The 13,720-nt window shown below is 38.4% G+C and overlaps 1 protein-coding gene across 4 annotated transcripts in view; it reads left to right on the top strand.

Moving 5' to 3' along the window:
• Nucleotides 1–13,720, top strand: part of PRPF4B (pre-mRNA processing factor 4B) — a 51,929-nt gene that overhangs the window by 19,604 nt on the left and 18,605 nt on the right. For all 4 annotated transcript variants that reach the window (XM_054017091.1, XM_054017090.1, XM_054017093.1 and 1 more), the window contains exons 3-7: nt 2,574–2,744; nt 3,115–3,270; nt 9,218–9,299; nt 10,894–11,104; nt 13,222–13,295. In XM_054017091.1, coding sequence (XP_053873066.1) covers nt 2,574–2,744; nt 3,115–3,270; nt 9,218–9,299; nt 10,894–11,104; nt 13,222–13,295 — 694 coding nt within the window. The remainder of the gene's footprint in view (nt 1–2,573; nt 2,745–3,114; nt 3,271–9,217; nt 9,300–10,893; nt 11,105–13,221; nt 13,296–13,720) is intronic.

Raw genomic sequence — 13,720 nt, 5'->3', positions numbered from 1 at the left:
TTTATTTAAGAGACTTTCACTTTTAAAGATGATTTTTGCTTGTTTGAGCCATGCTAGCATTTATCTTGCTGCATATGTGTTTGATGGTATGGCTGCTTGGCCCTGTGCAGCATCACGCTTCTTAACTATACCTAAAATCAGGGGAGACAGACTTAAATCTCTTACTAAGTGCATTCTGAATTTTATGCTTTATTTTTGATAACAGTAGGAAAAATGGTTAAGTATAGTTTTAAATTTAAATCCATAGAAAATCTGTTTCCTGGTGGTTTTTGTTTCTCTGAAACAGATAAAGCTGGGACAGTAGCCATCCTAATAGAAGAAATCTTCTTTAAAAATATATATTCATTTGTTTGAAACTAAATCATTTTAAACAAGAACAAAAACTTGAGGGAAAAAGATTGTAACGTTTGGTTTCTAGATCTGTCTTTTTCTTAAGAGTGCTTACAGGTCACCTGGGAGCTGCAGCTGCTGCAGTATAAAGCAGCACATTTTAAAATCATCAGTAAGTAACTTTTAATTTATACCAACGGGTCCAGCTCAGCAGACAGCTGGCCCAGGATTGAGGATGTAAAAAAATTGGTTTAAAAGCCGTGTTTTGCAGGCACCCTGTGCTGAGGCTAAAATCTAGGCTGATAAATCTAGGTGTCTGAAATTTTAAAGCCCCTCTAGCTGCTTGAATGGAGAGAGATTTTTTTTTTCCTCACTAAGCACCCTACTTGCAAGCTTGCAGACTAGTGGAGAGATGTCTGTACTGCTCTGTGCTTCTCGCTACTCTCCTGGCTGTAGCAATGGAGTGGGGATCTCTGTTGCATTGTCCTCCCATTGCTTCTTGGCTGCAGTGATGGGATTGACTCCATTGCTCAGTGCCTCCATAAGCTTCTGGATTTTTCAGAATCCTCCTCCCTCATAAATTTTTTGCTGCTCATAGTGTTCCCAAGCAGCTGCAGAATGATGAGTCTTAAGTCTTATCTGTGCTGGAGATTTGCTTCAGTAGCTGGTGGCCAGCCTCCTGTGTAGCTCCACCTGCTGCAAGTGCCTAGTGTAGGCAGGCTAAGCTGTTTGCACCAGTGGCGCTCACTCTAGTTTCAGGTAGAGGGAAAGCTCTACCAGCAGAAATAGTGGCTTTGTTTCCCTGCTCTCTGGATTTGCACTAGTGGGGGTGTGCTGGTGACTAGTCACTGATGGTGGTAACCGGGTAAATCCACATTGTGGACAAGACCTTATTAATCTCACTCTGCCTTTGCTCGTGATAACTCTGGAGCTACCAGCTTGAGGACTCAGGAAGACAACAGTGCATCATTAACAGCTCCTCCACTCAATGCTTTGCCCTTTGCTTCTTCAGCAGGTTTTCAGTTCATGTAATTGCTCAGACTGAAATTAGTTTGGAAGTAAATATTTCAAATAAGCTTTAGTATTTTTACAATATATACCAACAATTCTACATGAATGGCAAGGGAATAGTTATGCAGTGTTTGCATGACAGATGCAACATAATGAAGGCATGAGATCTCTATCAAAACTGTGAATAGTTTTCTAATGAGATTGTGACACATGATTCAAATATAATTTTAAACAACTCTATATTTAAAGTAAACAAATTAATATATTTCAATATTATTTAAAAATTATTTTTAACCATTATAGCGTTAGGACTATAGCTTTCTTTGTTATTATGGTACCTTACGCTATGATTCAGTTACACCACAGTAAACAGATTTGGGCTGGATTAATAATTGAAAGGGAGACCTTCAAGAAACAATGGTTAAAAATAATTTTAAAATAATATTGAACTACATTAATTTGTTTACTTTAAATATAGAGTTGTTTACAATTACATTTGAATCATCTGTCACAATCTCATTAGAAAACTATTCACAGTTTTGATAGAGATCTCATGCCTTCATTATGTTGCAGCTGTCATGTAAACACTGCATAACTATTCATTTGCCATTCATGTAGAATTGTTGGTATATATTGTAAAAATACTAAAGCTTATTTGAAATATTTACTTACAAAACTGTGGCCCTTACCAACAGTATGGAATTGGTTCAGTAATATCCAAAGTGAAAAGATGCCTTCCACAGAATCACCAACACTCCTGCTACAATAGTATTCACATAATGTTAATTAAATCACGGCTGGCCACATCTGTTTTCTAAATTAAAATTGACTCTACAGTGATTACAGCTAAGTAGTTTAAGCCCAAATTTGAGCTATTACTTGTAATGTTGTGGAGAAGATCCTCTGGATTCAGTTTTTATTTTATGTATATATTCATTTCAACACTGTTGCACATTAACTTAAAATAGGCCATTCTTTTACTTCTTCTAGCTCTGTGATGGTAATTAACAAGTTTTATTGCGAGAGTTGTGCTGAATTAGGTCTGTGTTTGGGCAGATATTTCCAGGGATGGGAGACATGCAAAGCAGACTGGCAGCACTGAAGTATACTTACCCCTCTGGTGGAGTCTCAGTTGCAGTAAGCTTTTAAAGTGAGCTTTAAGAGGGAATTGTGATTTTTTGTTTTCAGTTTGCCCCTGATACCAGTGTCTTTCTCTTCTTCTTAATTTCAAGAACCCGACCTAGAGATGATATTCTCTCTAGACGGGAGAGATCAAAAGAAGCCAGCCCACTCAGATGGTCACCATCCAGAAGAAGATCTAGGTCTCCAATCCGAAGGAGATCTCGTTCACCACTCCGACGTAGCCGGTCTCCAAGAAGGAGAAGCAGGTCTCCTCGGAGGAGGTAAAAAGTCTTGCAATGAAACTTTTCTTTTCAGTATTGTCTAAATACAGGCCCATTATTCAAATTGGATAGAATAAAAATTAAATATTTTATTAGCTCATTCAAAACAGCTCTATCATGCATATATCCTCCCTGCCCCAAAAAGTTACACATTAGCACATTCTTTCACTCATCTTAGCCTCTTTCAGAATATTAATGTTAGTTTAATTGTTAAAGCTTACTATTTTAAAGGGTTGTTTGATGTGCCTATTTATATATTTGTGTCAACTAAATATTATTTGGACATAAAAGATACTAAACTAATCATAAGCAAATTAAATCATATACTATTTTTTTCCCTTCCTTCCTGTATTTTTCTTCTGTTCAACAGGGATAGAGGTCGGAGGAGTAGATCTCGGCTTAGGAGGAGGTCTAGGTCACGGGGTGGTCGTAGACGTAGGAGTAGAAGCAAAGTTAAGGAAGATAAATTTAAAGGAAGTCTTTCTGAAGGCATGAAAGCTGAGCAGGATTCCTCATCAGATGAGAAGTAAGAATGAATTTCTAATATTTCCTAACAAGTAAAGATTTGGTTCCATTAATGGGGAGAATTAATTATTGAAAGCTTTGTATTGTGTCCATTTAACAAAACCAGTGTAATGACCTATTCTTTCATGTTAGCGAAGGGCCCTGACTCTTACATCGTTTCAGTACTAATCTGTGTGGCAAACCGGTTTTGTGGTGATCAAAATCTTTTTGTATAATTATAGAGAACTTGAAAACTACCTGGGAGTATTGTCTAGTGGGCAGGAGAGGGCTGTGTTCCCAATCCTGAGTTGCTGTGTATCTTGAGCAAATCACTTAGGCTATGTCTACAGTAGAGACCTTACAGCGGCACAGCTCCCATGTAGCCACTCTGTGATGGGGGAGAGCTCTCCCGTTGGCATAATTAAACCACCCCCAACAAGTGGCAGTAGCTATGTCAGAGGGAGAACATCTTCCGTCAACGTAGTGCTGTCCACGCTGGCATTTTTGTTGGTGAAACTTATGTCAGTCGGTGTGTTTTTTTCACACACCTGACCAACAAAGTTTTTCCAACAAAAGTGCTAGTGTAGACATGGCTTTAGGGCATGGCTACACTTGCAGATGTAGAGCGCTTTGAGTTAAACCAGCCTTCGTAGAGCGCAGTAGGGAAAGCGCTGCAATCTGTCCACACTGACAGCTTCAAGCGCATTGGTGTGGCCACATTTTCAGTACTTGCAGCGGCATTGGGAGTGGTGCATTATGGGCAGCTATCCCAGCATGCAAGTGACTGCAACATGCTTTTAAAATGGGAGGGGTGGAGTGGAGTGTGACAGGGAGTGTGTTGTGTGTATGTGGGGGCTGGGGGGAGTGAGTTTTTTGGGGGCTGCCAGCATGTCAGCATGCTGGCTTGTAAGTTCAGACAGCAGCAGACCTCCCCCTCTCTCGCCCCCCCCCCCCCCCCCACCACCACCTCTCTCTCACACACGCACACAACATTGCACAGTAACGGCTTGCATGCCGGCTGTCAGAAATGGAGCTTTGAAAGGGCATTTCCGCATTCCTACAGGAGTTCAAAACAATGACAAGAGTGGCCACTTGATTTAAGGGTATTATGGGATGTTTCCGGAGGCTGATCAGTAATGCAACACTTCATTCACGCTGATGCCCGGGCGTTGTAGTCAAGTCGCAGCAAACGTTATTCCTCTTGCTGAGGTGGAGTACCAGCAGCGCTGTAGCCGCAGAGTCAGAGCATTCTACGTCCCTTGCCAGTGTGGACGGGTAGTGAGCTAGTGCGCCGAGGGCTCCATTATTGCACTGTAACTCGCAAGTGTAGCCAAGCCCTTAGTCTTACTGTACCTCAGTTTATTCATTGGGGGGGGGGGAAGAGTTTAGAATAGTACACCACAGATGTAAGGCTCAATAAATCATCATAAATTGTTTTGAGACCCTTTTAAAAAGATATATTTAACATTCACATCTTCAAGGAGAAGTGGAGCTAAGGGTTCAAAAAAGAGTTAGATAAGTTCATGGAGGATAGGTCCATCAATGGCTGTTAGCCACGATGGTCAGGGATGCAAACCCATGCTCTGGGTTTCCCTACCTTCTGACTGCGAAAAGCTCGGAGAGAATGATGGGATGGATCACTCAATGACTCCCTGTTCATTCCCTCTGAAGTACCTGGCACTGACCACTGTCAGAAGACAGGATGCTGGCCTAGATGGATGGTTGGTCTGACCCATTATGGCTGGTCTTATGTTATTAAGAAAGATGAATTCAAACTGGAACAGGTGCAGAGAAGGGTTAGTAGGGTGATCAGGGAAATGGAGAACTAATTTTACAAGAAGAGACTAAAAGAGCTTGGTTTGTTTAGCCTAGAAAATGAAGACTTAGCAGGGATATGATTGCTCTATGTAAATATATTGGGGGTAAATGTCACAGAGGGAGAAGAGCTATTTATGCTAAATGACAATATTGATGCAAATACAAATGGGTGTAAATTGATCTTGAATGAATTTAGGCTGGAAATTAGAGGAAGGTTTCTAACCATCAGAGGAGTCACGTTCTGGACAGCCTTCCAATAATAGTGGGGGAAAACAACCTAACTAGTTTTAAGGTGGAGCTTGATAAATTTGGGATTAATGGGATTATGTGATGTGATTACCTCTGAGAGCAGGGCATTGTACTCAGTGATGCAGGGAGTCCCTTCCAGCCCTATGTATAACATGATAGCAGATAGGTGGGCAGCAGACACCACCAATTTGGTCAACTTAATGTACCCTCTCTACACACATGCACATCATACTTAACTTGAAAACTTATTATGTCTAGTTTTAAAATGAGAGACGATGTGGAATTGGCCAGGACTTTTGTTACCATGGGGGTGGGGGGAAGAGGAGAGATAAACATTAGCTTCATAAATAGGTTAAAATGACCACTTTGAAATATTTATATTCATTTCTGTTAGTTTAATGACTGTGTATTATTTCAAGACATAATGCTGGATTGTTTTTGTGAGCTCAAAGTATCACAATCACAATCTAAAGGGTAAATCAGATTCTAATAATACATTTGTACAGGTATCATTGAAATGTAGTAGCACTACTTGCTTTTCTAGTCAACATCATTAGCATCTTGTTCATCATTATGATCTCTATTGAGAGTGCATGGGTTATCACCATCTTCATTGCCTGGTCCTCGGCACGTACACAGTTCTGTGCAGGGAAGATTGTTCTGGCTACAGACACAGTTGATAGAGCAGCAACCCCTATTGGTACAGATGCAGATAAGGACTTGTAGGAGCTCTGATACCATTGGACTCTTGAAGAATACAGGAAGTAGTTCATCATCCACATTTTTCCATCCACGTTGCAATGGTGAGCCAATATCTGGTTTATCTGTGTGTGAAAACATCTAAATTTTTGTTTGCCAAGATGCTCTTTTTACATGCTCTTCCAGACTGTCCTCACATGGTGAGAGTTTGCCAAGTGACTTGCCATTTTTGGTGGCTAGATTGAGGTGCAAGCAATTCAGGTCTCTGTTTCTTGCTTTAGTCATATAGCACTGCTACCAGTTTCCTTGCCACAGAAATTGCAAGTTATCTGTCTCTCTCCCAATTTTGGAAAGATCTCTGAAGCAGTAAGCGCCTTTTGTTCTGACAACATTTAAATAGGGATGACTGTCATATCCTGTTAATGTGTCTACAGCAGCAATTATGTTGCAGAAGTCAGGACAGGAATGCACACGTATGAAGCAACATTTGTCAGTTGTGCTGGTAATGGTCCCTGTTTCAATCCACATGTTAGCTGTGTTCTATTTTTGGAAAGTAGTATACAGCAAGGACTAAAACATCTGTATCAGGTGACCTAATTACTGTGGTTCCTTTGACAACACCAAAAATATATCTACACTGCAGTGTAAGCCCAGGGTTTGAACTAAGGCGCAAACCTAACCGCATTTCCATCTACACACAAATTGCGCTAACCCATGGCTTGGTCCCAGACCCCAGAGTCCAAGCCTGAGTCAAGCTGGGACCTAGGGTTCAAGCCCTATTGCTTTGCAGTGCAGACATGGCCCCACTGGACTCATGCTCTGGGAGTCTGCCAAAAGAATCTCATGGGCCAACTTTTTGTCTTCTGGACAGTCAAGTTTTCCCCACACTTCACCATGAATAAAAGGCTAGAGTGGCCACATTTTTGGAGGGTGCTAGGAAGTCTGGAATATGTGTGGTTGGACTTTGGGCCCCAATACTGCAGTGTAGATGCTGGAGTTCCAGGTTGGGGTGCAGGGTCCAGCAATTCCTAACTTGGGGTTGCAAATGAGTGTTAGATGCTCAAGCCCTAGATTAACAAATCCAGAGTCTGCTAACTTGAGTTCTACTAACCCTGGGCTTATATTGCAATGTATACATATTCCAAGAAGCCCCAAAGCCATATTGCCACGTACAGGATGCAGAAGCATCCTTGTGTCTGCTTCCTTGTGAGTACTGTACAAGTCTCGGGCTTTTTTCAACGCCTCCACTGGTGGTGGACTTTGCTACTTCACCTTTGGAAAAGCCCCCAACAGGGAGTATTTGTGTTGGGTGTGCTCCTCCATTCTCATGAGCATTTTGAACGATTTTCATAGAGGAATTTTACAGGTGACTTGCTGTTGGATCCCGTATTTAGAAACTTTTTCCATGGAGGTACAGGATGCCCATCAATCACCTGGTATTTCTTGGCATCCAACCTTAGATCCTGTCTGACACTGTCTTTCTGTAGTTTTCACAGAGTTATTGTTATCTCTCTCAAAGACTTTGATTATAGAATTAGCTTTGTCAAATCTTTTTAGGACCTGCTTCAAGTACTCAGCATCCAATTAATCGGATGTGTGGAATTTGTCTCCAGCCATTATTTGTTTCACAGCCAGAGCATCTCTGATGTACACTATGGTTTCTTTGTTGGATGCTGTTAGCTGATGGATTCTTTCAGGTTGAGCTTCCAACTGTTACCCTGATTCAGCTTTATCTGTTTTTATGTTTCCATCAGCATGAAAGAGGGACATAGGCCCAGGTTCTTATTGGGTGAAGAAGAGTTGGTATTGAAATATCATCTGTGCATCTTGCTAAGGAGAGGGTTCTTCAGAAAACAATTTCTGGACTGATCACGGCTGTTATCGTCCCTCCCTTGCCAGATTTAAACTTCGCCTGCTTGTCCATGTCAGCAAATGTTTTGATGCCAGATTTCTTGACCAGGCTGAAAAAGCTGCATGTCCCATCAGAATCACAGATCTCTCCATTTGTTCTTCACCATTCTTTGCTATTCTCAGTGGAGACTCTTGTACATCTCATGTTACATGCAATCCAGTAGATATGTTGATAAGTGCCTCTGGATGTGAGTCAGGGTCAAATAGGTTTGTCATATTGTTGATAACATGGTTGGTAAGAGCTGTAACGTGCTCTTCGTCCCTCTTCAGTGCAGAAGCAAGGAGTTGTTTGTGGACTTTGTCTTACCTACTTCTTGTTAGGCCACTTCTTTCTCTCATAGCTTTTGCATATTCATAATATGAAACTATATTGTCATCTATAACACTAATTTGACCTGTGCAGAAGTGTCACTGAATTAAAAAGCTAGTTTCTGGAATATTTCAAAGACTAGTACTGCATGCATAGGCAGTACAAATTAAAACCTTCTACCAGGCACACTAGATGCTTCATCATATGTAAAAAAGCTTACAAATGGAGAAGAATTACATTAGGAATTTGCATACATTTATATCTACTCACTATGCAGTACAAATTAGGGACATGCAATCTACTGCTACGAGTGCACCACCTTAATCATTTCTGAAAAAAATAATGCTTCCCCAGGCAAAACCAATAAAAATCTTTTAATACATTGTAGTTTGGTAGCTGTGATTAAAAGGAACCCCATTAAGATAATTATAATTAACGTAAATATTAAAAATTGTAGTCCTAGTCATGTTGTGTTTCTGGAATTGAGCAAAAAAAATGGCTTTCGTTTTGAATACCATTGTTTCACCTCACCTACAGGTTTACGGCACCACTTGACACCTCCACGTTGTACCTCATCTAAGCATGCATACAATAAGCTTTCAAATGATACATGATGTGGGTATATGTAAAGAGGGTACATTAAACTCCAAAAATATGGCTGTTTTTGGAGAATTGCCGCACACCGAAGAGCATATGTTTTCTCATAAAAGAGGTTCAGAAAACTAATTTTGGGATTTCCTTTGCTTTGCCTCAGACAGTTGAACCTGTAGTAAGACTAAAGAGGAGTGACGTTTATAGTTATTCCTATGCTTCAAAAGAATCTGGGTTCTTGTTTCCAAGTATTTTGAGGCAAAGAGTTGTATAATTACTCTTAATTTCAGATTGTAAACTCTCTGGGACAGGGACTACATCTTTTCTAAGTTCTGTAAAGAACCATATTTTTTATGGTGCTATACAAATATTAATAATTAATAATTCACAGCCTTGAAGACTTTGATGTAGAAGAAGAAGATGAAGAAGCTCTGATAGAGCAGAGAAGATTACAGAGACAAGCAATTGTTCAGGTATGCGACTATTAAAACCCTCAGACTGCTGAAGTTGTCTTTTACATGTACAGTAAAAACCTTTTTTGTCTTACTATTTCTTTTAAAATAAGATTGGAGACAGTGACATTTTTCAAGTGGACACTTACATTAATAAAGCTAAGACTGTCACAATCTGTCACTCATTTTTCAATGTGGTTGTAAAAATATTGTCTGGGTTGAAACTTACATTTTTGGTGCACAACCTTTTTTAAAAAACAGAAGCAACTTACACCAAACGAGTCATTTTTCTGACAGTTGGCTTTATAACTTAAATTACTATAAAATTATGTAATGATTGTATCAAAGGATAAATCATACATTTATTGTCTTCACTGGTATATTGCTGATACCACAAATGACAGTAGAGTGGAGGTTAAGGCTCAGAAATATTGATTGTAATCTGATTAGTCAGTTTCATTTGAAATGAAAGGTTTGTCTTCTATGTAAGTATTCAGAAAGCTGAGCAGAATTGGTGTGATTTTTGCGTGTTATGAAACTGTTAGGTACTATGAATGCCGTTATCTGATATTCTTAGCATACTGTTGTTTATATTTTAAACCCGTAAAATAAGCGATGATTACAACAGGTGCTTAATAATAATAATGTTACCCTTCTGTGTGGTTACATGTAAAGATGTACTGGTGCTACCTTGAGAAACGTTACTGGCTAAATCCCCCAAATCAGACAAAATGGAGTAAAAATACCTTCCACCATACTCAAAGGATCACTCAACTCACTCTCATGGCACCACCAAGGGAAGCAAATTCCAAAGGTCAGTGCCCTTAACTGAAAGAGCCCTGCTGCTAATCCTGGAGAGTATAACCTCAGGATCTGACACCAAGATCCTCCTAAATTGTTTGTAACGTCTGGGACAGGGCATAGAATAAAAGGGCATCAGTCAAATAATTGGGCTCCATATTATTGAGGGCAGCAAAAATCATTTGCAAAATTTTATCATTGTGATACATTTTTATACAAGCACTGAATAACTTAAGATGAATATAGGGAACTAACCGAGATCCTCCAATTCAAATACTAAAATTTCAAATAACACTTGAGATTTCTACACTTTCAAACTAATATAGAATAGTAAATGTTTAGGTTGCAAGACTCAAAGCTCTTGTTTTTTCTTTGAAGCATGAATGAGTTCACTTCTTATACACCAGAATATTAGTAATGGACTTCTCAATGCTGCCGTTTTGCCACACATGGTCAAGTGCTATCCTTCTTGCCTTGCTTTCTTAACCAGTAAATCAGTTGTTACAAAGGTTTTATCAATAAATCTAAATGTCTAAAAAGGTATTTTTGAAGTATTTTAAATCAAACCTGAAGATTTGGACTATAAAGTCTTGTCTCAGGGTATATTTTGACAAGACATATGTTTCTTTCTGTATCCCACAACTAGCATGCTGCATAATTTGATTAGTGTTTCAGATAATGTATAAAGAAAAGATACAGATTAAGCTCTAGAATGAACTAGTTAGATTCAGGAAAAAGTATGCCCCAACATACACAGTAGAATTAGATTGGGACAGGTCATGATGATGAGAATAACTTTATAGTTTCTTTGCAGAAATACAAGTACCTGACTGAAGACAGTAACATGTCTGTGCCATCTGAACCAAGCAGTCCTCAGAGCAGCACACGTAGTCGTTCAAATTCGCCAGATGACATTCTAGAACGTGTAGCTGCTGATGTTAAAGAGTATGAACGGGAAAATGTTGATACATTTGAGGCCTCTGTAAAAGCCAAACACAACCTCATGACAGTTGAACAAAATAATGGTAAGAATCTGAAATTTCATTATGCAATTTGAAACGAAATGCCTAATCTGCTTTGCGGGCATATTTTGTTCAGCTTTCTTAATATCATAATTTCAGACTGAAGAAATTTAATTCTTAGACAGTGTTGAAAATTTCCCACCAGAAAGTTATAGAACTGAACTGTTAAAATGAAACACTTTCTCAGGGATGGTGGTGTGAATGTGAGAGTTTGTCTTCAGGGTTCCTAATTATCAGTTAAGCAGTCAGTGCTGCAAATTAGGAAGAACAGACATTAATGCCTTCCTTTATATTTAAGAATGAACTGTCAATTTATTTTAGTTTAATATATTTTTTAATCTCCATGATATTTGACACTTTCTTGGAAGATCGCAAATTGTTTTTCTGCTGATGGTATTTTTTCCTTTTCTGTTTGGTGAACCTTGACTTATTTTCATCTTAGTCATTGTCACTGAGGAATGTGCACAGATCTGTGAATGTTTTAATTGCTGCCACAAAGCAAGAAGAAACTTTTACCAAGTTGTGCTTTGCTACACAAAAAATGGTTTTTATGGGTGGAAGGATTTGTTTTGTCTCAACTCTGAAAAATACACCAAATTGTCAGTTTGTTATATATAAAATAATAGTATTTAGAAAGCACCCTGCCAAGGCACACTTTTGTGTGCTACACAAACAATTAAAATACTAAATAATTAAAATACGAAATACACAATATGATAATTAAAGAAAATACAGTTAGAGAAAGTCAAGTAGTAGTACTTTAAATTAAAAAGCGATAAATAATTTTGTTCTAGGATTTTAGGGGTGAATATTACAATAAATAGAAACATAAAAGGAAAGCCAATTTTAAAAGATTGCCCTGCTGCTTGTCAGAGACAAGTTTGATCTGTGTTTTGACTTCCTGTGGAGGCAGTATGATCTGCTATCAGGGGACTAGCAACTGGCCAGAGTTCAAATGTAGGATGCGATATGTGCATGGAGCCGGGGCGGGGGGAGGGAGAATAAATGAGAAGGGGCACAAAAAATGATATATGAAGAAAACTTAATATTTTGGTTTAATCATTTTGCATAAACAGCTTTTGTATAATCTCAATTTCATTCTCCTTTATTTCTGATGTAAATATTGTTCAAGACTAGAAGTGTAGGGTAACACCAAATTCTGTGGAATGTAGGTAACTTTGGGGACTAAAATGAAAGACATTTGAGAAGTATGGTGAAGTGCCCTCTTTCTCTTAACGGTGCTCTCTCCTTGATTCAAATGATTCCAGTCCAGTCATCTATCATAAGGAGGCTGGTGGCTGTCATGTAGTCCTTGAAAGTGCAGGATTTGGGGTTGTAATGCTGGGGGAAGTGGGTTCCTCAATACTCTGGGATGCATGTAACTTACTCCAAAATATTAAAATTATTCTACTTTAATATGTTATGAAATAATTCCAGTTCTGTCTTCATTAAAATGTACCCTTAATTTAGTTTCTTTTACGTTATCAACCCTATAAAATGTCTTTGGGACATTAAAGATGATTAAATGGCGAGAAAGGGGTAATCTTGCCTGCATTTTAAAATGTTTCTTTTAAATAGAACAATTAAAAATACCATCAGCTATTTTATCTATCCTGTCAAGAAGATTTTTTTTCTGACTGTGTGAGAGAAACTTCCAAGAAAAGAGTGTTGGGGGTTTAAAATTTTTAATAAAGTACCTCATATTATTGGCAAAAATATAATTCTAAGTTATGTACTCAGTCTACAGGTTTATCCATAGGAATGTGTAGAATACAGAATTTTTTCCTATTATGTGAATTGTTGGAAAGCCATTACAGTTAAGTCTTCAATTGAGATTTTTTTTTAAAGCAAATGGAAAATTTTAAGCTCTGTGTTGCATTTTTAAACAGGTTAATTATGTAAAAGAATATGCCATAAACCAACATAATCTAGGAGAAATGGTAATAGAAGTGCCTGGTTGCAGTCTCATATAACTAGTAAATAAGTTTAATGCTGTATAATGTAGATTCTTAATATAGAGAAGATAACTGCTAACACACCAGAATACCTCTATTTATTGGTAATCAGTGCTTTTAGTTTTTCTTCATTTTCAAGTTGAGTAATGTAAATTTCCTTTTAAGGCTCAGCTCAGAAGAAGCTATTAGCTCCTGACATGTTCACAGAATCGGATGATATGTTTGCTGCATACTTTGATGTAGGTAATTTTAGAAAGATAATTTATACACGTTATTTGCTCGTTGCTGTGTTGTTAAAAGGACACTGTCAAGTCGTTTATGCCTGAATTTTGACTCACTAAAATTTGTAAAATCGGGTGGATAATATCTTCTGAAAACTTTAATAGAAGTCCATTGAGCCACATCTGGAAATTCTTATAAGTACCATCCAGGAAATCTCACTCAAGTCAATGGGAGTTTTCCCTGGATAAATACTGGGGGATTTTGCCTATTGTTCATGCAGGACCTGCAGTGGCTTTTGTGCATTGTCTTTGCAGAGGAAGCACAAAGTAATATAAGAAAAAAACAAAAAAGCTACTCCCAGAATTTGTACAAAAATGTTAGAACTAGGACTGTAAGTTTGTCATCATAATTGGGAAATGCAGTGGGCATCATGGTAAGTGTC

Source organism: Malaclemys terrapin, chromosome 2 (genome assembly GCF_027887155.1).
Source record: "Malaclemys terrapin pileata isolate rMalTer1 chromosome 2, rMalTer1.hap1, whole genome shotgun sequence".
Lineage (NCBI taxonomy): Eukaryota > Metazoa > Chordata > Testudines > Emydidae > Malaclemys > Malaclemys terrapin.
Note: the sequence above shows the minus strand (reverse complement) of the source record. Positions and strands in the feature narration are given on the sequence as shown.